This window comes from Lagopus muta, chromosome 6 (genome assembly GCF_023343835.1).
Source record: "Lagopus muta isolate bLagMut1 chromosome 6, bLagMut1 primary, whole genome shotgun sequence".
Classification (NCBI taxonomy): Eukaryota; Metazoa; Chordata; class Aves; order Galliformes; family Phasianidae; genus Lagopus; species Lagopus muta.
The window spans coordinates 28,206,869-28,230,724 of record NC_064438.1 but is presented as its reverse complement, the minus strand read 5'-3'; the positions used below and the strand labels follow the sequence as shown (position 1 = coordinate 28,230,724).

Below are 23,856 nucleotides of genomic sequence, written 5' to 3'. Positions count from 1 at the left end.
CTTGATAGCAGCAAACAGGAGGACGTGGCACGTTTGTGACTGCTTATTCATTTTTACCTTCGATATTTTGGTTTTAATAGCTTTGTGTGTCTCTGGTTTGTGTTCTCTCCTGTCAATTTGTAGGTCGATCAGGGAGGCATCAAAAGATGCTTTTTTTTCTTTTCTTTTCTTTTCTTTTCTTTTTTTTTTTTTTTTTTGTCTCCTCTCACTAACAACAGTCTATTTTCAACACTTTAATCACAGTAATATAATATTCTTTGTTTAAACATTAAACTACATCCCACTACAGCATTTACAGCCATTGACATGGGACTAAGACTAAGAGTGGAACAGCTCATACTGGTTAGGAAGAAGGCTTTGCTCTCAGCCAAAGTATTACAAAGGCAGATAGGGTGCAGCCATAATATTTGCTCTGAATCCAGTACAGTTTGCTAATAGTTGGAAAATACACTGGTATAAGCTGTGCTCTGTTTAACTCTAAGAAACATGTTTGAACTGTAAAAAGCAAACTGTGGTAGAGATGTCAGTCCTTTTGCAAATTCAGTTCTCTATTCACAGGCAGCAGCTACCAAAAAAGTTTTACTGGGAAGCTAGAGTGACACAAAGGTCCTCAACAGCAATACACTGGCCCTGGGAGAGCTCTACCAAAGAGTCACAATGGGAGCTGGACCATGCGAAGGTTTGGCTCCAAAGCACAAGAGTAGCATCAGAAACTTTGCTGCACAGATTCAGTCTGGATATTGGTAACTAAAAGGACAGCCAGGCAGGCAGCAGAAAGAGGACCTCTACGTATAAGTACATCCATCTTCAACCAGTCCGTGAGATTTACCTTGATTTGTTTTGTGAATTAAACTGGTTTCCAAGTGGCTGGAGGAAATGGTGACTTTGTCATTTCATTCTTACATGTTGTCATTGAGGTGTCTGTCTTTGTTGTGTGTTTCAGATGGAAAGAATCTTTCAAATTTACCCTGGGATGGAATCAATCCTGCCATGCAAACCATACAAGTGAGAAACACTGCCTTGAGAAAAGCTTTACTCAACATCACTGATGAGACTCCTGGAGATACACCCAGTCTATAGAAAGGTCAAATGTAATCTTTGCTGAGAAATGAACAAACAGCCCTGGTTTTTAAAAATCCAGTGAAGCAGATATTAGACATTCTTCTTTTGCCTCTTTGGAGACTAAAATAAAAAACAAGTGCTGTTCTCTCTACATGTGGGCCACATTAAACCTTGGAATTATGAAATTTTTGAATATTGCTCAGGTTTAATTAAATTACATAGTAATAAAACTCTATGAACAACACACATGTCAGTGAAGAAGCACAGGCCTCACAAGCTTTCCTAATTCACCCTGACACCTCAGCAGTTGGGAGGAGGAGGCAGTCAAAAACATATAGCACTGGGTTTCAGCTGCATTATTTACTCACACCATACTGAGACTGAGAGAATGTATGACTCGCTAAGGGCTGCTGAAGGCAGTAGCTCAGCTGTGACTTACATCAAGTTGTTCCTGATATGCAATCCTCAGATCCCTAAGGGAAAGCTGTGTATGTGCTGAGTTAGTGCTGATGGCTGATGCACAGTCACCATCAGCCCAAGACAAGGCTCAGTGCCCTGCAGTCATGGGGAAGGCCTCACTGAGCATCCTCATGGAAAGCAGAGCACCCTGCACAGAAGAGTGGGAGGTTCAGGTAACCCAGCAAGGGGATCAGCGCTGGGGTGAACAGGTTGCCATCTGCTGTTTGCTGGGCAGGTTTGGAGTGACCAAGGGTGTTCCCAGCAAACACAAGGCCCCTGTTAAATACCACTGTGTACCCTTACGGCTGCACTGTGGGAGGCTGAAGAGTTGTCGGGGTGAGGAAGCCAATGTCCCTTTGCTTGCAGGCACCAAGCAGGCTGGTGGGGAGAGGGCTGCTCTGTAACTCTGCTCACATGCCTGCTTGGGCAGCTTTGTGCTCTCCTTGAACGAGAAAGTTTCCAGGTTTTCATCATAAGCAAGCTACTCCATTTCAACGTTACTTTTAAAAGCTAATAGGTTTCACTCTGGAGAGGAGCAGTTCTCCAGCTTTACCAATTTTATGCTTTAAAGAATTTTCTTTTAATTTCATTTTAATTTTGTTTTAATCAAAGTTTAGATTTCCTTCTTGCCAGTGTTGCACTGCTGTCCAGTCAGTCAAACACTGCTGAACTTGCTTGTCGCCATTTTATCTGGATATCTTGTAAATATTTGGTAGAGCACTCAGACACAGAAGTGGTTTTTGCTCTTACAGTCACATGCCTGGTTCCAGGACCTTTCAGAAGTACAAAAGACCGAAGGCAGGGAAAATTCCACTGAGATGCATTCAAGTCTCCAAGGAGCAACTGGACTCTGTTTAGACTAAAATTTCTTGCTGCTGATTCTCTCCTTTTTTCTTTATTTAAACATGGAAGGATAGAGGGGGGAAGTTGCAGGGTAAGGGTGTTTTTTTTTGTTATTATTATAAACACTGAAATACAAGTGCTGTATCACTTGTTTCTCTCATATTACAGGAACATTTGCAGTTAGAGAGGGAGATAAGCTTTTTAATGCTCTCTGCAAAACCTGGGAAATTTCCACCCGAGTTCTAAAAAGTGTTACAGATATTAATGAATTAAAGCTTAATCCCCTTCTTCTCAGTCCTGTGAAGTAAGGACTAAATACAATTTAAAGACACGGATAATGAATCTAAAAAAGTTGTAAGTGCCTTGCCTGAAATCACTCAGACAGGGTGGCAGGAGGACTCAGGTCTTTGGGTCCCAGCCTTCTATCTTACACCACAGCCAGCATAGTTCCCTGCCTTTTCAAGGCTTGCTGTACTTGCCCTTCTGGGATATAGCGAGTACATGCTGGCATCGTACCTGGACATATCCTTGCTTTTTTCCCCCTGGGACACAGAGACCTCCCACAGAGTCACTCCTGTGAGATTAAGATGTTGAAAAGATCAGAGTGGGATGTAAGCAGGGAAAAGGGAAAACAAGGCGCTGCTCTGCTCTGAGCTCATCCCGCCTCTGCTGTGGCAGAGGAGTTAGTGAGCAGCCTCCAGCTTGTGCTCCCATAATGGGTTTAGGCAGGGCTGTGGTAAAATTTTTACAGTTTACAGTCAGAGGGAGATCTTGACTGACAAGAACATTGGACAGATGAGCCAGTGAGCCACTCTCCTGTATAAATACCTATGAGTTCATTATTCTCCTCATTGTGAGTCACAGTTCTTATGATCAGAATTCCACAGCTATTGCTGCAGCCATTCTCCAGCCCCTCTTCTGAAGAGAGGGATAATCCCAGCCAGTTCCTCTCCGGTGGCATGAGTCAGGTTTTTACCAGGGCGATTAATGGACAGCTGAGAAGAGCAATTCCAACACGGATGAGCCAAAAGCAACGTCCACATGACTCATCAAGTGAAAGAGAAGGAAAAAGGGAGCAAAACCAGTTGAGAGCTGGGCGGTCCCTGCTGCCTTCCCCATGGCCCAACCCTGCAGCCCCTCACAGTGCCTTTGCCCTGTTCGTGCCCTGGCCAGCCCAGCACTGCAGCAGCTCTCCTGCCAAGGACCCAGAGTACTCACAGATGCCTTGCACAACACTCACTTCATTCCTGCTGAAAGGCAGCCAGGCCCAGACTGAGACATGGCAAGCGCTTTACTGTGCCTGGCAACACTGCCCAGATGCCGAGAACAAATGGGGAAGAAGGGCTGTGTAAAAATGCAGGGGAATTTTCACATAGGCAGGATGTAATTAGCAGAGCTGGAATTTGGCCAGGATGCTGGGGTTAAAGCACTGGCTTGCAGGTAGCACAGTGGGAGCTTTCATAACTCTCACACTCAGGATCTCCCATTTCCATCTTACCTAGAGGATGTCAGAGGACTGCTCCCCATTTAATGTTCCAGACAGCTTTCTGAGCTCTGACACAAAGGGAAAAGTATCAGAGAGTGCTGCAGCTGCTGCAGTGTGCCATGGTGACAGCTGGCAGGACCGCACCCTGATGGGCTGCAGCACCATCTCAGCAAAGCCTGGCACTCTGCATCCTGCCTGTGGGCTCTTGTGAGCATGCACCTGCCTTGCTCAGCTTTAGGCCCCGAGCTCCCAGCCAATAGATAGAAAAAGGGATGAAAATAGGGCAGCCCCTCATATATTAATTGTGAGAGAGGGAATACTGCTTCAACCCTATTCCCTGCCACAGATCAGAATTGACATGCAGCACTCCTCCCCAGTGAGTACCACTGAGCTTTCTGAATGTGCCTTGCCGGTAATAAACTGCACTTTTTAAGAGTTCATGCCTCCTCTGTCCTTCCAGCTGAGAAGTCACATTCAAAGCAGCAAAACATTTTGTTTCCTTTTGTGACCTCACTTTCCATATATGCAATCTTCGTGTTTACTACGAGGATGCTGAATGTCCACGAAAGGTCAAGGAAGTCACGCAAGAGCCTCACGTGTGGAAAGTCCACACAGCATTTTTACCACATTGTGGTCCACAATGTGAAAAACCTTCCAGAAAACCAAAACCCGTGGGAGTGGCAGCCGCGCAGACAGGCAGCAGCCCCAAGTGCTGCCTTCCTTTTCACTGTGAGCCAACAGGGGAGCTGCCCCTGCTCTGGGAAGCACCGCCTGTCTGTCACCTCCCTGCACTGACCTTGGGCTTGCCGTGGGTTTACACACAGTCCCCTCTCTGTTAGGTGTTAGGCAACCACTGCTCGAGCTGGGGGGGAGCACCTCAGTGAGCAGGACAACGGAGGTGCGGGCTCAATGGAACAGCCCTGCAAGCTGGAGAGGGGAAAGTACAGGCAGCTGCAGGCAACAGGAAACCTAGTGCTCATAAATAATACGTCTTACAGCCAGAAAGAGGAAATAAACAGCACCAGTACAGATGGAGAGGACAGAAGAGAGGAACACAGCGTAGCTGTGGCGCAAGAGTCGCTGCATTACAGTGAGCTCATTTTCACAGACCATCATCCCACTTTGTTGTATGTCCCGAATGCAAAGATCAGTGGGGGAGTGGGAACTGGTCAAAGAGAGGGTCTCTATCAGAAGTTGTCAACAGCTGCTATAATTAAGGAAGCAGCCAGAGCGCACACAACCTGAGCGGCCGCCAAACTGAAATGAAAGCATTTTTTGTTTGCAGCCATAGCCCTGAAGGATAATAAAGATAGCTGCAGCATGCCAAGCTGGGAGCTGCAGAGACATCGTCTCTGAGCGGCGAATGCCCCACTCCAGCTATCCAAACTCCCATGCTCTGGGAACGGATAGCTCCCTACATGCACTGCCAGTGTACGTGTCCACAGCCACCATCTTGGGCAGCTTCTTGCCAGGCTGGAGAGCCCCAGGCACAGCAGAGGTGACGGGTACAGCCTGTGTGAGCTCTGCCTGCTGGCTGACAAGTGCTCATAACTCTAGGATCCCCTCCTCAGAGCTTTTCCCTCGGATCACCACGGATCACCATGGCCTGTGGTTTGGCCACCAGCAGCAACAGATGCCGTGCTTGGGACATAGTGGCTGCTTGCATTACTGTGGCTCCTCACCTGGGCCACCGCAGCATCCCAGGCAGCTGATATGCAAAGCCAGGGGGTGGTGGGCCCTCCTCAGCCATGAAACACTGCTCTCAGGCTTTCACCAAGCACAGTACAAACTCGTGCGCAGGTTCAGCAAAGGGAGAATAGTCATTCACAAATTGCATGCATATTTCTTCATTCATTCATTGAGTCGGGCTTCCCTTTCATCCCCCAGCCCCGCACACATTGCTGGCATACTCCCACAATCCCATCTAATAACCTGAAGATCTCCACAAGCCGCTGCTTGCCGATGGAGAGCACGGCCCGCTCAGTCACGAGATGTTCCTTGTAAAGGTTTAATGCTCCTTCCTGACATCAGCCCTTTCCCGTGAATCCCCTGCAGTATTTCCCTAATCAGGTCTCAGGGAGGCTTTGCACAGTGCAGGGTGCTAAGAGGGTGGCTGTTGAGCTGCAACATTTCCAGAGTCCCTGAGCTCTCCCAAGTCCTTTCCCTAGAGTTTCCAGTGTCAATGTCTAGATGGCACTGCAGGTGCTTGTTGCCTATACTCACAACCTGGAAGGACAACAACAGATCTTTCTCATCCCCCCTGCCTGGGATGCATAGAGGAGATGTATGCTTTTGCAAAAACTCAAATGGAAGTGATTTTTTAATTAAATATGGACAAAAAGCAAAAATATTCAAAAGCTGTTTTGGATATACAAGCAACAACAGCCAGTTCCTTACTATTGCCATAAAGTGAAGGAGTGCAGGTATCTCTCTGAGTGTTCTTCTCCACCTGATGCCTCCAGGTAGCGTTTCACTCGTGTGCCAGCAGCGATCTGCAGGCTGCAGCTCAGGTTTGCAAAGGCAGACATCATGGCTGGCTCACAGGCCCAGTGTTCATCCGGGGCTCACGTGGCCACCCCACTGGACAATCAACAGAGTGTTTGTCTTCAGGTTCAGTTCTTCTTTTGGAGGGAGTGGGCAAGCTAGTCATGAACTGCGCCCTGTGCGTGTGTTTGGTGGTGTGAAATGAAAAGATATCAAAGTTTTACATTATAGTCTGCTTAGGTTGTTCTGCTCTAAGTTCCATCGTTACCAACATAGCTTCCAAAAACAAACCATAAATAAATAAAATCTGCAGTATTTTTTAAAATTCTCTGCTTTTCTCATGCATTCAAAAGCATAAACCTGTTCTGTAGGACTGGCTGACTGCCCGATCATTGCTTTTTATTTTATGGCATTGTTTAATTTTTAACTGTACATCTCCCAGATCATAACATTCTGGTCTCAGTATTTACATTCAAATTTTACTACTGAAAGGTGTCTAATTAATTCTTCAGTACATGTGGCTGTTAACATAGTTTCCTTAAGTTGGACATTTCCAACTGGAAACAAGTGGCAGACTTGAGAAGTTCTGCTGCTCACAGACAAGAGTGTACCTGGAAAGCGCCAGAATGACTTTCCTCACTGAAAACTATTATCAGAGTGCATGCATAAATGCTGGGGTTTAACCAGCCAGTGCTGTCTACTTGTTTGAAGGAGAAGTGCATGTAACCCCTCAGGAGAGGCTCAAACTTCCAGTGAGAACAGAGATCAGTCTGAGCAGCCAAATGGTGACATTTTCATAGGAAGCATGTGTGGGTCACCTGTGCCAGAAGAAGGGCAGGACACCACGGGGAGGCTTTTCCATTTCTGGGAAATGGCGAAGTGGGGGAGCCTAGCGACCACCAAGTGGTCTTTCTTTCCACAAAACGATGTCTTCAAGATACTCTTTGATATCCATCCAGTCAAATAGTTTGACAACTTGAATAAACAAGCAGAAAACGTTATGGATTTTTTACCTAAGCATCCATCTCTGAAGGAGAACAGAAACCCAGCACGCCTCTGTCTCTTTGGATACCCACACTTGAACATGGCCACATCACCGCGGCCTGTGTGGGGTGCGTTCCACCGTGCGTCACGCTCCGGTTGGCAGCAGCAGCCCTGCCCTCCTGGGGGGTGGCACAAAAACCTCTTTATTCCTGAGAGAATAGAGAGGGGATTGCGGGAGGCCTCTGGGAGCCTCACAGCAGTGAAGTGGCTTTTGTCTGCCCATCGCGGTACGGTGTCCGCACAGCGGCTGTGCTGCCAGCAACATGCCAGGAGGGGCCGGTGTGTGGGGCAGCATCAGGTGGATGACAGGCTGGGATATCTAGATAGGAGTCGGTGGGAAACACCCGAGGAAGAGCCTGCGTTACCTCTGAAGCCTAAACAACACAGGAAAAGTGATGGCGGACGGCAGAGTCTCAGAACAGCTCTGAAGTCTGGGCCACCACACTCTCATCCCCCCAGCGCCAGCACTGCCGTGCAGGGAGACACTCCAGTGCTGGCTGGAAATTAACCTCCTGCTTAGTGTTTCTCTGAAACGTACAAAAAGGGGCTACTTCACTAGAATGTCTCCAAGTTTCATCAAAAAAGAAATGCACATATAAATGTATTAGAAACTGAAAAGTGCAAAAGTAGATAGAACTTTGAAACAAAATGCAACAGACTCTCTAAATACAGCTAGTTAAAACTCTTCTTAATGCATTTATGCATCACTGCCTCCTTTGCCAGCACCTCATCCTGCACAAAGCAATAAGCCTAAACAATGCAGATATGCTAAGCAAAGCTGCTCTGAACACGGCTCCCAGCGTAATGACTCACGGCCTTATCCAGTTCCCATGAACAGCATCAGGAAAGCTTCCTCTAACACTAAGAGACAAAAGATTGGATGGCAGAACAACTACATAACTTTTGACCAAAATGTGAAGTTTTCATAAAGCACTGATAAAAGATTCATGCAGAACAGCGTGGAGACTCTGACCAAAGCCGTCACGATGCTAGGAATGTTTCAAGTGAGCCCAATTGGTTTTGGAGCCACACTCATTCCCACTCCTGATGTGTGCTCTAAGAGGGAAATATAGACCAAACTTCGTTGTTCTTTTTTTTTTTTTTTCCTTTTTTTTTTCTTAGAAGAAAGCATTTATGATGTCTTTATTATGGATGTGCAAAAGACTCCCCTTCTGCTGCTGGGAAACCCATTTCCAGCTCCATAAGCACTAAAGTGCATCCTAAGTTTTAGAAAGCATTTGTTAGGCAAAGCAGGTCATTTTTTAAGATTTTGTTGTTGTTGTTATAATTGCAGCCTTTCTGTTGATGCCAGCTGCCTTAGTTGTAGGTATCTCCTGGGAGGTGGTGTCTGTCAGCCAGCCCCACGTGGGTGTCCCTGTGGCTATCTCCCATAGCCACCCTCCCTGTAAATCACAGCATATTAAAAAAAAAAGGGGGATAACGTTGACATGTGAACTAATCCCCACATCAAAGGGAACAACTCTCCCTCCTCTAAACAGCCGCCCCACTCTTTTCCTGGGAAAAGTCTAATGCCTAGAAGGTGATTTACACAAAACTTCATCCCAGTTGTTAGGAATCTTGCAGTGCTGCTTATTAGCCAGCTGCAGAAGAAACCTGGGAATCAGGGAACCACAACAGCTAGCCTGAAGGTTCCAGCATTTAGCAATTCAGGAGAGAAAGAAAATTGGCTTCTTATAGCAAACTCGTGCATATGTTGGTTCTATGGCAGGATAGGCGTGTAAATGTGACGAGTAATGCTGACCTGCATGGGCACAGTCATATCTACATGTGTCTGCATATACTTGTATATGCACAGGAATGCCTGTTCTGACATACAGACACAAGAACATTCACACCTATCTTTTTACCTCTTTGGAACAAAGAGGGCTGATGGGAAATGCATACAAAAAAATATATGGGCATATATAGCTGTGCATCAGGAGTAGGCCTGGAAACGCCTATCTGCAGCATATGAAAAGCTTCCCAATAAGGTGCTGTCTTCGGGATGCAACAGAAGAGAGGGTTGTGTCCCTCTGTGTGTTATCTGCCTGCCCAGATAACCATCTTTTTCCAAATTAGCTCTGAGTTTGCACCTGTGCTAGGCACACTCCTCAGCAATGCCAGCAAAGCAGTGCCAACATCCCGCGCACAAAAAGTGTACTGGTAGCTCTGTACTTAGAGCCAATAAACAAACCTACCCACCCTATTTGAAATGAGCTGTGTTAACGAAAGTGCATGAGTACCTAAGTAAGCACATGTAAATGAGGTACTGCAGGCCATCCCTTGCCCTGGGCCAGAGGGCCATGAGCACCCACATAGGCAGTGCCACCTGCAGGAGCTGGTATCACTCACAGTGCAAGCACTGGTGTGATCTGTGAGTGAATTAGAGCAGGAAATTGAGATGAGTTAAAAATAAAAAGCTTCCTTTTCTTCTCTTGGTCAGCTGTCGCTCAGCTTCACCCCCCCATGCACTGCTGTGCAGCTGCACAAGTGGGGGCTCTGGAGAGAAGCAATGGCACAGCACCAGGGCAGTGCCCGGGTGGCTCAGTGTGTTGTGATCCCACTTACATGCTCCCATACAGCCTTGTGTGCGTCTGTGCCTGTCCCTGCTCCGTGTCAAATGGAGAAGATGTGAGAGAAACCCCAGCACGGTTGCAACCTTCACCTCCAGCACATGGAAAAACAAACACAGACATTCTCCTGTTTGTTGATTTAGTGCAGGGTACTCCTTCCATTACAAAACCATTTCCCTGCAGGCAACAGCCTCAAACCTATTTGCTTATTATTCCGCAAAAGAAGATGAGGGTTTGGGGAGTGGTGCAGTCTTCAAGCATCTGATCTGCTGATAGAGGACTTCAAAGGAAGGAGCCCTCCCAGGTTCCTCTCAGCCAGCATGGCACGTTTCCTGGCTATGCATGGCTCTTCGTGGTTCCTAGCTCAAGGATGCATGCCACATGTTTATGTTTCTCCTCCACTTCTTTTTAAAATATAAATCTAGTATGGGAGAGCTTTGTGGAGCTTTGTGCTTAGAAATGTAGCAAGTGCATCACCCCAGGTATTCCCATAGACACAGCTCTAATCACAGAAAGCTGCCCCAAAGCCACAGTTTCCAGCACACCCACCCTTCCTGTGCATCAGCACTTGTCACAGCTCAGTCCCCAGGCAGCAGGCACAAGGAGCTCCCATCCTGCTGCTCAGGCTGGTGGTCCAATGGCTACCCCACATAGGGCAGGGCAAACACCAAGTCCATTAGTGACCTGGAACAGCAAAGCAGGACTCCGTGTGAGAGAAGCAAATGTAGAGGAAGCATTTGCAGAGTCCCTTCTGATTACTGGTATTGATGAGGTGCTCCCAGTGGCAGTTCCTGCTGCTGACTGAAACGGGACTGGGTGAGCACTGCAGGAGGAGCAGCACAGCTTATCTGGAGCTGGCACCAGTTTTGGCACTCAGCTAAATTAGCTATTTCTACTTGAAGCAACAGCACTTTGTTTTTGCCAGCCTCTCCCCCCCCTTTCCCCCCCCCCCCCCCCCCCAGTTAAACTGCACTCAGCACCTTCTTTTCTCAGATAAAACCACCTCTCCTGCTGTTGGCTCCAAGATGGACAAAACCACACTCTTCCGGCTGGTCTTTTGGATGGCAACTTCAGTCTTTGCAGGAACCCAAACTAATTGCATTGAAAAGGAATAAATTTACGGGGGAGACATACAACAGACAATGTCAAAGGAAAAGCAGATCAAAAAGAATTGCTGGTGTGGGATATGCGGGCTGTCCTTTGGCTGCTTTGGGACACATCCTTTCAGCACAAGAAAAGCTCAAAGGAATCTGGCTAATCTGTTGTCAAACACAGCACTGTGATGGGAGACGGGTCTTTCAACAGCCCAGCAGAGCTGAGCATGCCTGCAATAGCCGTGAGCCCCAACCCTGTTCCCAGCTTTTTGCACCCATGGCCACAACCAGCCCAGTTCAACAACAGCACCTCACTCCACCCAGCATTTGCTGCCTTGGCCATCTGAAGGCAGGCTCCATTTCACAATCACAGCCCTTGGAAGGGCCTTGGTCGACTTGAATCCCACAGTGAGACCCCAGCCACAGGCTTGAATGTGTGTGAGCAGGACCAGCCCAGGCTGCGTACAGTACAATGTCCCATAGGTCTGCAGCTCCAAATAACAAACAGGAATGGTGAGCAGTCCACATACATGCTGGCTGAGATACCACAGCACCAGGGCAGAGAGGATAACAGTAAAAATTACTAGATAAAGAATATGGGATTCCATTGCTTTCCTTCTCCCCTGCATTTCAGCACAGCACTCCAGCAGCATGTGCTACATACGTAATGGTTAATTCCCTTCCCAGTGACTCATTCTTGAGGTCTTCCGAGTAGGATTCAGCACTCAGTGTCAGCATTCAATGCCACCAGTTTGGACACCCCTGCACGGTAAGGGTGAGCAGAGTGCTGAGCTTGGGCAGCAGCACAGGAACGTTAGGGTTTGTTTAGCATTCACTGCATATCTTCCTAAAAAGTCAATGTGCAACCCCCCCCGGCTCAGCAGACCGCCTGAGCACTGCAGAGCACTTTGTTCAGCTTTTGTTTTAGAGCATGAAGGGTACTGTCTTGTGAAAGGTTACCTTCTTATTTAACTTCAGTAGCAGACTGTGTCACTGTAATTTGATTTTAAACTATCCGCTATTGAGGCTTTCACAAGGGAATCCAACACACATGCATTTGCTCCGTGACAAATTTGACTGTCTGGAGAAACAAAGGTTGATAATTAAGCTAACAGCGGATTATCAGGATGGGGTCTAAGCACGGCCTAAAGCCTCAACAAGTCAATGCCTTAATTTCTGGATACTTATCAAAAGAAAACCTCTACCTGCTGCAGCTCGCCCATTCTGGCCGATCTGGCTCTGCGAGTCCCATTGCTCGCTGCCGGGCTGTACCACAGGGACTCGGCACCTCCTTGCACAACGGAGGAATGCTGAACAAGCAGACACCACTCCAGGGTAATCAGCCATGCCAAATCAAATGCATAATTCAGCAAGATTAGGGCTAAATCTGGGAGATACATGAGACCTCAGCGCCTTTTGTAGTCTGAAATACCGTTAATTAATATTTATCAGATGTAAAACGCGACACCAACTACTTCATACAATATGCCTTGAAGCAGTGTGTTATTATTCCTTTTAAAGCGCATGTTACAGCCAGGGAGACCAAGGAGGATGAGCACAAGTGTTATCAGCAACAAACATCAGTCAACTGGGAGCCAGATTTTGAAGTCCACCCATGGCTGCACCATGCCACGCTGTACTGTGCCATGTGTAGGCAGTGAAGGCACCTTCACTCCTTGCTGCCCAGAGCTGAACACCAGCAGCACTCGCTCTGCCACCACATTGAGCGAACCCAACATGTGTGACAGCACAGCACCTCCAGACCACCACAGCACGGGCTTCCTGGTGGTTTGGCTCCCAAGGCTGAAGTCTCTGGATAACTTCCATCCCAAATGTATGTCACATTTCCTCCCAGTGAAAGCAAAATATTTACACTAATCCTGGGTCACCCAGAGGCCACCCCACTATCGCAGGCTGGAAGCGGCTGCGATACTGTAAACTGAGGGGCACAAGGGTGGAGGGGATTAACGCCGGCCTCCAAAATAAACCGTGCGACCGGCTGGTGGCTGCTGCTGGAGGACGGTCAGCACCAAGGCAGACAGTGCCTGACCAGGGGGACAAGGAGGGGCTGGGCTGGGAGCCAGCTAAAGATGAAGGCACAGGGTGGCACAGCAACCATCAGGGTTTTCTCAAAGTTGAGATGAGCAGTTTCTGGACCTACCCACCGGGAGAGAACTTCCTGAGAAGCCGGTGTCCCATCTACCTCACTCACCCCTTTCCAAAAACAAAATCCCAAGGCTCCAGTCACCTGGATAAGCCCAAGCAGCTTGCTGAAATCCTTCAGAAGGGCAGAGGGATTCACTAAGATCCACAGAACCCAGAGCATCCCTGCAGGTCACCCTTACTGGCTGTTCTCTTCAGTGCCTGGATGGTGGCTGCATGTCCCCCACACAGCCCCAGCACAGCACAGCCAAAGCCATGCTTTGGTCGGCATCTGAGGTGCTGGCCACACCAACACCACTTCTTCACCTGCCTTCAAGAAGCTGTTTGGAAATCAGAGAATCACAGAGAGCTTGAGATTGGCAAGGACCTTCAGGTCCATCTGGTCCAACCTCTGTTCACACAGGGAGACCCAGAGCAGAGTGCTAAGGATCGTGTCTGAAAGCATACAACTTCTGTTCTGCAAAGGTGTTCTGGGCACAGTTAAACCCAAATGGAAAATACTGGGCTAGACTTGCCCCACAAAAATGCATTGAATTCAACAATATAAACACACAAGCTTGAAGTACAGGCCTCACAGCCTCTGTAATCCCTGAGAATAAGGGCTGCAATTCCCCAGTGTAGAGTAGAGGAGATCTTTCTGAGACAGCTCTTCCCATCTCCTCATAGCCCAAATCTCTCTTATACAGAACCAAAAATTTCTTTTTTAACCCATATTACAAAAAACAAAAAACAACAAAAAAAAAACCACTCTGCTGCATACTGTAATACATGCAAATGAGTCTCTTGATAAAACACCTGGAGCTGCTGGCTAGCCACCCACCCATCAGATACCACTGACCTCTCCCTGGCTCCTGCTGTACTGCTTTCTCACAATGGTGACCCCCAGCTGGGTTTCACAGGTAAATATGGCACACAGACAGACACTGGGAGTTCTGTGCCAGGCAGCAAATGAATGGTACTTCTTTTGTATGCCCCAAACTTGGTGTGGGGGTAGGACACCAAACCTACCAGCACCTGAGCTGCTTCAGAAAGCCTTCACCCAGGTGCATAGAAGTGAGCCCCAGACATGAGACATACTGGGGATGAAGATCCTTCCCATTCACTGCTGCCTGATAAATAAGTCCATGAAGAGTAGCAGTTTGATCAGAATGAGCCCACAATGTCTTATACTTGTTGCCAGCAAGACTCACATGAAAACATGTGGAACAACCAAAATATTAACAGCCATCCCAGTTATTCTCATCTGTCTAAGCAAGACATAACTGCACCTTTTGCATCAAACCATTTTCCTCTGGCACTTTTCACCATGACAGGGTTGGTATCTGAGATGTCAGTATGGGGATGAAGCTGAACAGGGTGACATGTGTGCTCTCTACTGCTTCAGTTACATGGCTTTCTTCAGCTCTGCACAGAAGTTGTCTTATGCTGATCTAAGCTATTAGGTATGCAAGACATTACTATATCAGAAGGGGGTTTCTGTGTGGGATGAAACAGTGTGATTCAGCTTGGCCTTGCGAAACAAAACATCCAAGCAACAGAATATGCTTTTCTTTTTGGACACTCTGTCCTGTGCCTTTATTCTGCCCATGCAGCCACAACCCCTGTGCTCTGAGATCTTGCAGTCAGCTCAGCTAGCAGGAGGACTTGTCAAGAAAAGGGGAATTCGCAGAAGCACTGAGATGACCTGGTACTCCCCTATTATTTCCCTGGTGAGAGATATCAGAAGCACAGCAAAGGGAAGGAGGGAGCAAAAGCTCCACTCAGGCACCCAATTGTCACCTCTTGTAACAGATCTTTGAGACAGGCATGGGAAAGTCATATCAGGAATGCTATTCCAGCTTTGGAGACCTGCCCGCTTTGCAGCCCGCCCAATATCTGGCACACAATGCATGGCTGAGCATTGCTCACATACCTACTGCGTTGCACTCGTCGTTCAAAGGGATTCATTACTGCAGCTGAGGTAAGAAGTTGGCCCTACTGTTGGGTGATTATTTTAGAACAGCCTTCAGGAACATACCGCCCCTCATTATCTGGGGTTGCAAAGGAGGATGGGAACAGTACACAAAAAGAGCTGATTTCAAGAAGTATTCTAACTCGAAATTCTATCTCAGGCTATTGTCATTATGTTACTGGTTAAAAAGAATTTTAAAAGCCTTCCTGGACATTTTATTAAAAATAAATAGAGATTTGTCTCTGCCCCAGACAAATCAAATTTAAGTTAAAATAGAATAATTTTAGATGTTTTAAGTTACGGAAGTTCACAGTGAAGGTCCCAGCCTGCCCATCCTAACAATGCCCCAGAGAAAAATCAGAGCCATCCGTAACAAACAGTTCCACCTTATCAGGGACCACAGAAAGTTGGATGCCTTAATCACCCTCACAGAGGGACTGGGCCAAGTCTGGCCGTCACTGTGAGCATACAGAAGTTTGTTTTTAGCACATTGCTGACAAGACAAATGGCACACAGGAGACAAATGTTCTTCAGCCTTCTTCTTCAAGGCTGGCTCAGAAAGTCAGAAGCCTGTGCACAGCAGTGGTATGTGTCATATCTAAGTATCATTAGACGCAGCACTAGGATGAGGCTGTGCATACTCTCCTAGTCTTCAGGCACTCTTCTCACATGTTCCACTAACAAAAAAGTTACACTATTGCAGGTATGTTATTATGAAGCCACTTTGTAGGCAGTGTGCGTATGTTTCATTTTCAGTACTTTAGTCATCCTCAGAAAAGGAGTGAGGGGCAGGCTCCAACTTGCTTGCTGAATAACATGAAACCTTTAAGACTCAGGTTACAGTACATACTTTGGCTCTAAACTCCAGCTAGGAAGTAAACAGCCCACAGACTCTTCCCTAGAACTAAAGTGGCAAACTCCAGTAACATCTGAAGTCAGTGACAAAGGGCATGAGTGCCAAAAGAATCTACTAGTTACAACAAAAATAATACTTCTTAAATTATTAATTGTAAGATCTCCTATCTCAGAAGCAAGGTCACCAGCAAGCATCACCCCACCTCCATCTGGAAGCACCTTGGGGGCTGAGATGTCCTCCATTCCACACACCCCAGCACGTGGGTCCCCACCTGACAGCAGCTTGCAAGCTGCTCCCTCGCAAATGCTGGCTCTGTGCAACAGGCTGGCTTAGTATGAGCTGACCTTTGCACAAAGTCATATGCCACCCCTGTAGTCCAAGGAAACGCTTTATGGAACACCAGACTGACCAGACCTTGGTCTGATCTGGTACAGCTCTTGTCATCAGCCCAGTATAAGAAAGTTCTTGCAGTGCTCCAGCAAAGGCATTGAACTCTTGCAAAAGACCATGAAAAATTTAACTCCCAAGGAAACGCAACAATGTATGATACACGATAAATCTCAAATACAAGGCTGAAGGTGTCAAGGGTTTTGCTACTGAGTTTTAAAAGGGAGTACAGTTAGGCCTTATACAGCCTGTCCTTGGCCACGCTTCAAGCTGTCTAATGGGGCAACTTCCCGTAAATAGAGAAATTGAATTATGCCAACATGAAAAGACCATCCTCTTCAGAGCCTCTAAACTTTCTTCCAAACGGCAGTACTTCCTTTTTCCAGAGCTATATACAATATGATGGTTCAGGTCCTTCCTAGAAATGAAAAGGTCCATTCTCCCTTAACATCCTCATTTCTGTGAAAATATGTATGATGAGAAACCACATGCACACGCACATGCTTTGGCATGAGCCCTAATGTGGGCACAGTTGATGTGTCTAAATGAACGGGTACACAAAGGTCTCTGTGTAGGTAAGAGCATTTGGCACACGCGGTGCTAGGAAGTGCACGCATGATTCCAGTTAGAACTGGCAAAATTGGCTGTCAGATGCTTTAACACAAAGATCCACTCTGGTATGTCCAAACCTGCAGATTTTGTGATACTGGGATGGCGTAAGCTGGCGTTTGAAGATAAGACAGTTAGGAAACAACTTCTAAATCAATTTTTGAAATGAATTTCTGCAAGTACAATTAAGGTGCCTGCAAGCAGACAAGGCCATCAGATCTAAGGCTCGTTTATCTCATTTTTGCTATTAGTACCTATTTTACAAAGTGGCAGACAAATCATCAGCTTGCAGTGATCAGATATTAGACCTGTGTCCCTGTTCTGCCAATGGGAAGAAGTCTTCAGTTCGATTTCAGCAAGACAAATTAAACCCTTTTGCACATCACACCAAACAATGCATTGGACACGCGGTTTGACGTGGCTTTTACAAAGTCAGCTGTGGCAGAGCTCTGTTTGCTCAATGCTGGTGGCTTGCAGAAGTCCCCTAGAGGATCCTGTGGATCTTTGCCCTCACATTGAGAAATAAATTAAGATCAAGTTAGGTGAGACACATATGAAAAGGAAAGTAAGGCCAGAAAGAGAAAAGGGTGAGAGATTCTTAAACTGACTTCAACTTTAATATTCTGTGGTTGTTTAAGGAAAAGACAACATGAGCGTTATCACTGATATGAGTGAAACAGTCTATTTCACAGTCATTTTGAGAAAAAAAAAAAAATGTAATTGTGAAGCCATTAGCTGAATTTATTATTTAAAATGAATTCATTTAAAATCAGTCAAATCCCATAACATTTTGTTTCATGTGTGGTCCTTTCTCCTGTTCCATTTCCATTCAGGGACAATATATTTTTGATAGGCAAGTAGTCACAATTTCCACATTTTCATTCTCTATTGGTCTCTAAGATTTCTGTTTCTAGGTAGAATCAAATTACTAGCAGGATAACTTCTAACCCAAGGGGAGGAAAAAATAAAAAAATAAAAATTAAAATTAAAAAAAAAAAAAAAAAAAAAAATCAACAAGCTTCCTTCTCTTCTTTCCCTCCTGTCTTCAAGATATTCTAGAAATCCCAGGTGCATCAGTGGCTAGCCCCATATGCTGCCTTCAGAAAGGCTTTGCTTTCTGGTCAGCAGTTCTCTCTGTAGAAAGGTTTTGCCCACACTCCTCTGGGTACAACTGAATGATTTATGTTCTTCACAGTCATTTTGATCAGTCTGCTTCTGCAGATTGCACGAACTGGAAGGCTGCAAAACTAGAAGTTGAGCTCCTTCCCACACCTTTATTTGGCCAGTTTTGCCACCCTAGAGGATGCTGCTGATCTTCAGTGTGAGAACAGGAGCCCTTAGCAAGGCTAAGCAGGATGTTCTACAAACTTGACCTGGATGGGGAAATACACTTCCCTCAAAGATATTTCCTTTTAGAAAACTACAGGCCCAGTTTCTACTCAGGTTTCCTGAAAGCAGGACGGCTTCTGCTCACCCATAAGCTGTTGGTTATATACAAAGTCTTTCCTGAAGCTTTTTCTGAAGCTCAGGTGACATTCACCAGTTAACTGCCCTCCTTAGTGAGGGAAAAAAACAACCACAAATCCATGCCAGTTTCAGCACCTTTGCCCTTATGATTGACACCTTCCCTCCACTGCTGGGTTAAGACCGCTGCAAGTGGGAATTCCTTCTCCTGAATTAATTAACTCTGTATTGTTACTGCCTTTGATCTACTGCCATAGGAACAGAAGCGAGCACTGGAAAACCTCCACTTGTGTGCATTTCTTACGCAAATAGCTCTGGACAGAATATTAAAGGGACTATTGAGAAGATGGTGGGCAGAAGTTTTCCCCTCCCCAGAGTTACCTCGAGGCTTGTGCTGTGGAGGAAACTGCATGGGAACAGTCACAGACCTCTAGTGGCTCTGTTTATATAGCTTGTCTAGTTTCCTAATTGCTCACCAGTACAGTATTTTGGAAAGCTGTATAGAGATTTCCCATAAGGATTACAACACAGTGTCATTTCGTCTTCTCTGCATTTCCCATCCCGTTGTCTGTTTGTTTTATTTTCCTCACCATAACATCTGTCCCACGTCGCTGAGAGATTTCACAATTGCAAACCTGCTATAAATTATGACACAGAGTTAAAGGACTTCAGTGTTTGCTCTCTGCTGGTTTTTTTCCAAGGGACATTGGGTTAGTCACCTCTTTAAAACGAGCCTCCTTTTTTTTTTTTTTTTTTTTTCTATTTATATACTGATGTTTGTAAAAGCAGTCTTTGGAAACTAAAAAAGAAAAAAAGTGTATTTCTGTCTTTCTCGTACCCTTTTCCACTTATCACCCTTTGAGTTCCTAGAGAAGCGCAAACTCCTCTAAGTGCTTGCAGAAAATAATCTCTAGCAAGCTCTGTCCCTGAAGCCCTGTGGGGACTCCAGACAAATAACAATCGCTCACATTTCTATTCCCCGGCGTCTGATGGAGCCTGTGGCAGCTTTAGCACTGCTAGTGCCAGCCTGCGTCACTAGTGCCAGCGCTGCAGGCTCAGCAGGCCTCTGGTTCCCACCAAAACGGAGGCAAGCACTCTTGTATTCTGTAGATCAGGGAGGCCAGCTCTGCTTGGCTGCAATTAACAGGCAGGCACAACAGGAAGGATGTTTTATACTGATCAGTGCTTTCAAGGTTAGTGTCGTGCATCATCACTATGGTTAGCTTCAGGGACATTTAAAAGCAAGAGAAACCTTGCAGTATGGTATTCTCATAATCTAAGGAGGTGTCATTCTTTGATGGTGTTACCTGCCACCAAAACCATTTTCCTGCAAATCCACAAGCAGCACATCTTGCTCCTGCAAAACTTGGCTCTCACTCATGAATGAAAGCGTCACAAACCACAAATGTGGAGCACTCATAATCCTGGCATTCTTCAGCAGACAGGATAGAATCTATGTGAGATTTATGTGGCTGGAAGGGATCTCAAATGATCATTCAGTCCAGACTCATATCCCAAGACAAGATCATTATTCTTATGCCACTTTTGACAAATGCTTGCTAACCTCATCCTAAGCACAGGATGGTGAGTCTACAGCCTCCTCAGATACTCCTAGGTGCCATTATCCTTAGTGCTTTCTTTCTTCTAACATCTTTGCTATAATTTAAGCTCACTATATGTCCTATCCATCAGGGATGTGGAAGACAACTTATTCTCCTTTTCCCAACCACCTTACACATAATCAACAGAAGGAGCCCCATCTCCTTCAGTTTTAAGTAGACTAAATAACATCACTTTGATTACCCCTCCCTCCTAGGTCTTGTTTTCAAGAACTCTGATTATTCCCATTGCCGTCCTCCAGACTCTGCCTTGAACATAGCACCCATAACTGACCTATGCCCTCACAGAGAACTGAACAGAAGGCTTACTTGTAGGGTCTGTGCCTATTTACACATCCTCAGCAGGCATTAGTCCTTTTTGCATTAGCAATTAACTCACATTTGGATTGTGATCTGAAACATTTCTCAGATATTTTTACATAGAGTTGCAAATTAGGAAAACATTTAACTACCCTGTATAAGCAAAATTAATTATTCCCAGCAATGCTTGTCTACAGAAACTTACAACCTCCTTTACTGAAATGAATCCTACTTTGGAGACCATTTGTCTAACTAGTTTTTAATTGTAGTTTTATATTTCAGTATACCTATAGGTCCCTTCCAACTTTGCGGTAGACAAGAATATGATATTCCCTATTCCACTGTGCAAGCTGTTCATAAGCACCTTAAATCATGCTGACCCAATGCAGTCTCTCAAACAGCTATTCTTGATCCACCTTCCCCTTTCTAAAGGATCACTAAGAACTATTCTCTGTGTGTGGTTTTCCAACTAATGTTGCATCACCCCAGGCCAGCCCCATCTAGCACAGGTTCCCTTTATTTGCTTATGTGTATCACATTACACTGTGACGAAAGCCTCCCCATAGTCAAAATAGAGGACAACTATTGCTTCTCCCTTATCAACAGGTTTTTTTTTTTTTACTCTGACATGAAAGGAAGTTTGAACCATTTTACACAGTTATTTGTTTTTGACAACTATATGTTGGCCGTTATTCATCTCTTTGTTTTATTCTACATGCTCAGAAAAGTTTGATTGTTTGTTCCAGTATTTTTCCGGGAATTGAAGTTAAACTGAACAATCTGCAAACCCTGGCTCCTCCTTTTTTTCCTTTTAAGGGCAAGAACTGTGACTTTGCTTTTCCAGGCTTCTAAGTGTGTTCTTGGAGTCTGTATCATCCTAGATGCTAGGCTAGGTTATGGCTAGGACTTAAATAGTTGCCTGGTGCAATTACCCTAGGCTGAAATTCTTCTGGTCCAACTGACTTGGACACTAACACACAGAGAGATTTTTTAACTCATTCTCTGCTCTTGTTTTTGTGAGCTTGCCCCCCTTCTGTCATTGACATCAATCACAATAGTGATCTGAAGTGAGAAGAAAAAAAAAAAAAAAAAAAACAACAACCAAGAAAATGTATGAAACACCCTGTGAGTCTAGCCAAGATCTGTCCATAGACTGTCTTCTCCACTGCAGAGCAGCTCCTGGGTTGTCCTCTTGCTGCTATAGTGATTAAAAAAACCTACTTGTTACTTTAAAATCTCTTGTTAATTGGATCTCATTTTGCTGCTTAACCTTTGTGATTTCATCCTCAGATATCTAGCCCTGTTTATGCACGCTTTTTTCCTTGAGGCTAAGATCAAAGACCTGATGATTTACCTACTTATTTCCTACCAATTGCCCAGTTTTGGGATAGCCTATGCTCACTGCTGTCCTATCTGAGATGCTTTCCACATCATTAAAATTTTGCACTTGTCTAAAGCCCCAGATGACATGCTTTTAACTACTAAGCAACCTCAACAGAATCACAGTTGGTTTATCTTGGTCTAGGACAGAGCAAAAGCACAACCTCTATAGCCACCAAATGCTAAGCCCAACCCGGGCACGCTCCATTTCTGCTGGTCTGTTTCTGTTTAACCTCCTGTCTTATCAGAGGCAATGGGTACAAGTGACAAGATCTCCCAGTACAGATCTGAAATTTAAATTCTCCTAAATGCTAGAAATGCTTACAGCCAGAAGTATCCATCAAGTTTGTCGTAACTGCTCGTTAGAAAAACATCTGTTCCTGTTTGGTACATTTTTTTTCTGGCTTCCCTCTCAGCTGGCTTTCCAGTCTTGACGGCTGAACCAACTAGGCTGACAGAGTGAGGAACATTTTTTTGTTCTCATACATACGAAAAACTCACTCCACTAGTAACATAATCATGCCAAACTCCTGCCTGCACAGAAACCTCAGCTTATCTGCTATCATCACATACTCTTCACATCATTAAAGATAGGCAAAAGCTCACTGCTTAAGCTGTAGCTGTAAAGCAACACTGTAAATACAGCAGTGTTATAACACTATAATGGTGCTCTTTCAAAAGAGCAGCCTGAGCAGCCAAAAGGGGAAGGAATTCAGACAGCCCTTCTGTTGCCCAAGCGGAAGTGAATTTCAGATACTGCTCCAGTTTCCTTTAGTTATAATTCCCCATAAATGAACAGCTAACACATCAGTTGATAGTAAGGACATTGCAAGCAGACTTCCAGAAGTGGAGGCTCAGAGGAAAAAGCAGAAAAGCTGGCCACTTGCCTAGCTATGAGTCTCCTTCCTTTCCATTCTGCTTCTTTTGTTTTTAGGGTTCCTGCATGTTTTGCAGTGTCAGCCAGTTGTCACAGCTGAGAGGACAGCAACACATGTGTTTCAGCTGAGCCCACGACCCCAGACACCTCTCTCAGGCTGGGACATGTTCACTGCTGTTTAAACCAAAGCAACAATCTAGGATCATAAAGCAAGTGACAAAACATCCTGCTGATAAACTACAGAATGTGGAAACCTACACATTATTTACAGATTGTTAGAAGTTAACATTAGAAAGAGCAAACCATAATGGCTGCGCTGTCCTCCTCCAGTTGTCATCCAGCCTTATCATGACAATTTTCCACAGTAAAAAAAAAAATCTCCTTTCAGCCCAGGAAAATCAGGCTGACAGCAAAGTATCCCTCTGTCCAGCTACTCTTACACCACGCCTTCTGGTCGTAATTCATCGTACTTTTAGCCTTTTGATTTTGTTTTGTCTTGTCACACTTCCCCCATGTCAACTTACACGAGTTACATTTAGAGACTGATACATAGAGGCAAATTGTGTACCAACATCTAAAAAGCAGGCGAGCATGACAGAGACATTTCTCATCTTTATAAGACTACTTGCCAAAAAACTAGAAAAACAAAAAAAAAAACTGCCCTTGGAAAGAAAGGTGAGTGGTGGTGTTGCAAGATGCAGCAACATGTCAATGCTGGTAAAGGCAGGTGGGCATTAACCTCCTGAAACAACAGACAAGTTCTCACTGTCCTACACACAATGCTGCTATTAACATCAAGTGCAAAATGCATATAAAACAGCATTAAGATAGATAGTGATGCTGGATAATGGATGATATCCCTCCTGCCAGAAGGCAACAGAATCTCCATCTCTCTTCTACAAATGTACGTCCAATAGAGCAAACAAAGGCACTGAGCTTACATTTCCTCACTCCGCACAAGACAGTCAGTGAGTGGAGATGGGTGGAGCGAATGAAAGAGCATGCAACCCACTGCACGCCCATACATGTGAACATATGAGGACCAGCATTAATGAAAGGATCCTAGCAAACCAAACTTCTCTCTACCAGTACATCCCACTATCTAAAGCTATGTTTATAAAAGGGATTCATTCACTCATTGAGATTATATTACAAAACAGGCTGTTTGCAAGCACGGCTCATTCAGGCAAGGTAGGGGACAACTG

At 45.4% G+C, this 23,856-nt stretch overlaps 1 protein-coding gene across 7 annotated transcripts in view; it reads left to right on the top strand.

The window, feature by feature from the left end:
* RAD51B (RAD51 paralog B) overlaps positions 1-4,256 on the top strand; it is a 349,342-nt gene extending 345,086 nt beyond the window's left edge. For 6 of the 7 annotated variants that reach the window (XM_048948191.1, XM_048948189.1, XM_048948200.1 and 3 more), the window contains one exon: positions 944-4,256. In XM_048948191.1, the coding sequence (XP_048804148.1) occupies positions 944-1,009 (66 nt within the window). In that variant the 3' untranslated portion in view covers positions 1,010-4,256. The remainder of the gene's footprint in view (positions 1-943) is intronic. The other variant, XR_007377652.1, reaches the window with a different exon arrangement.
* The last annotated feature ends 19,600 nt before the right edge of the window (positions 4,257-23,856 follow it).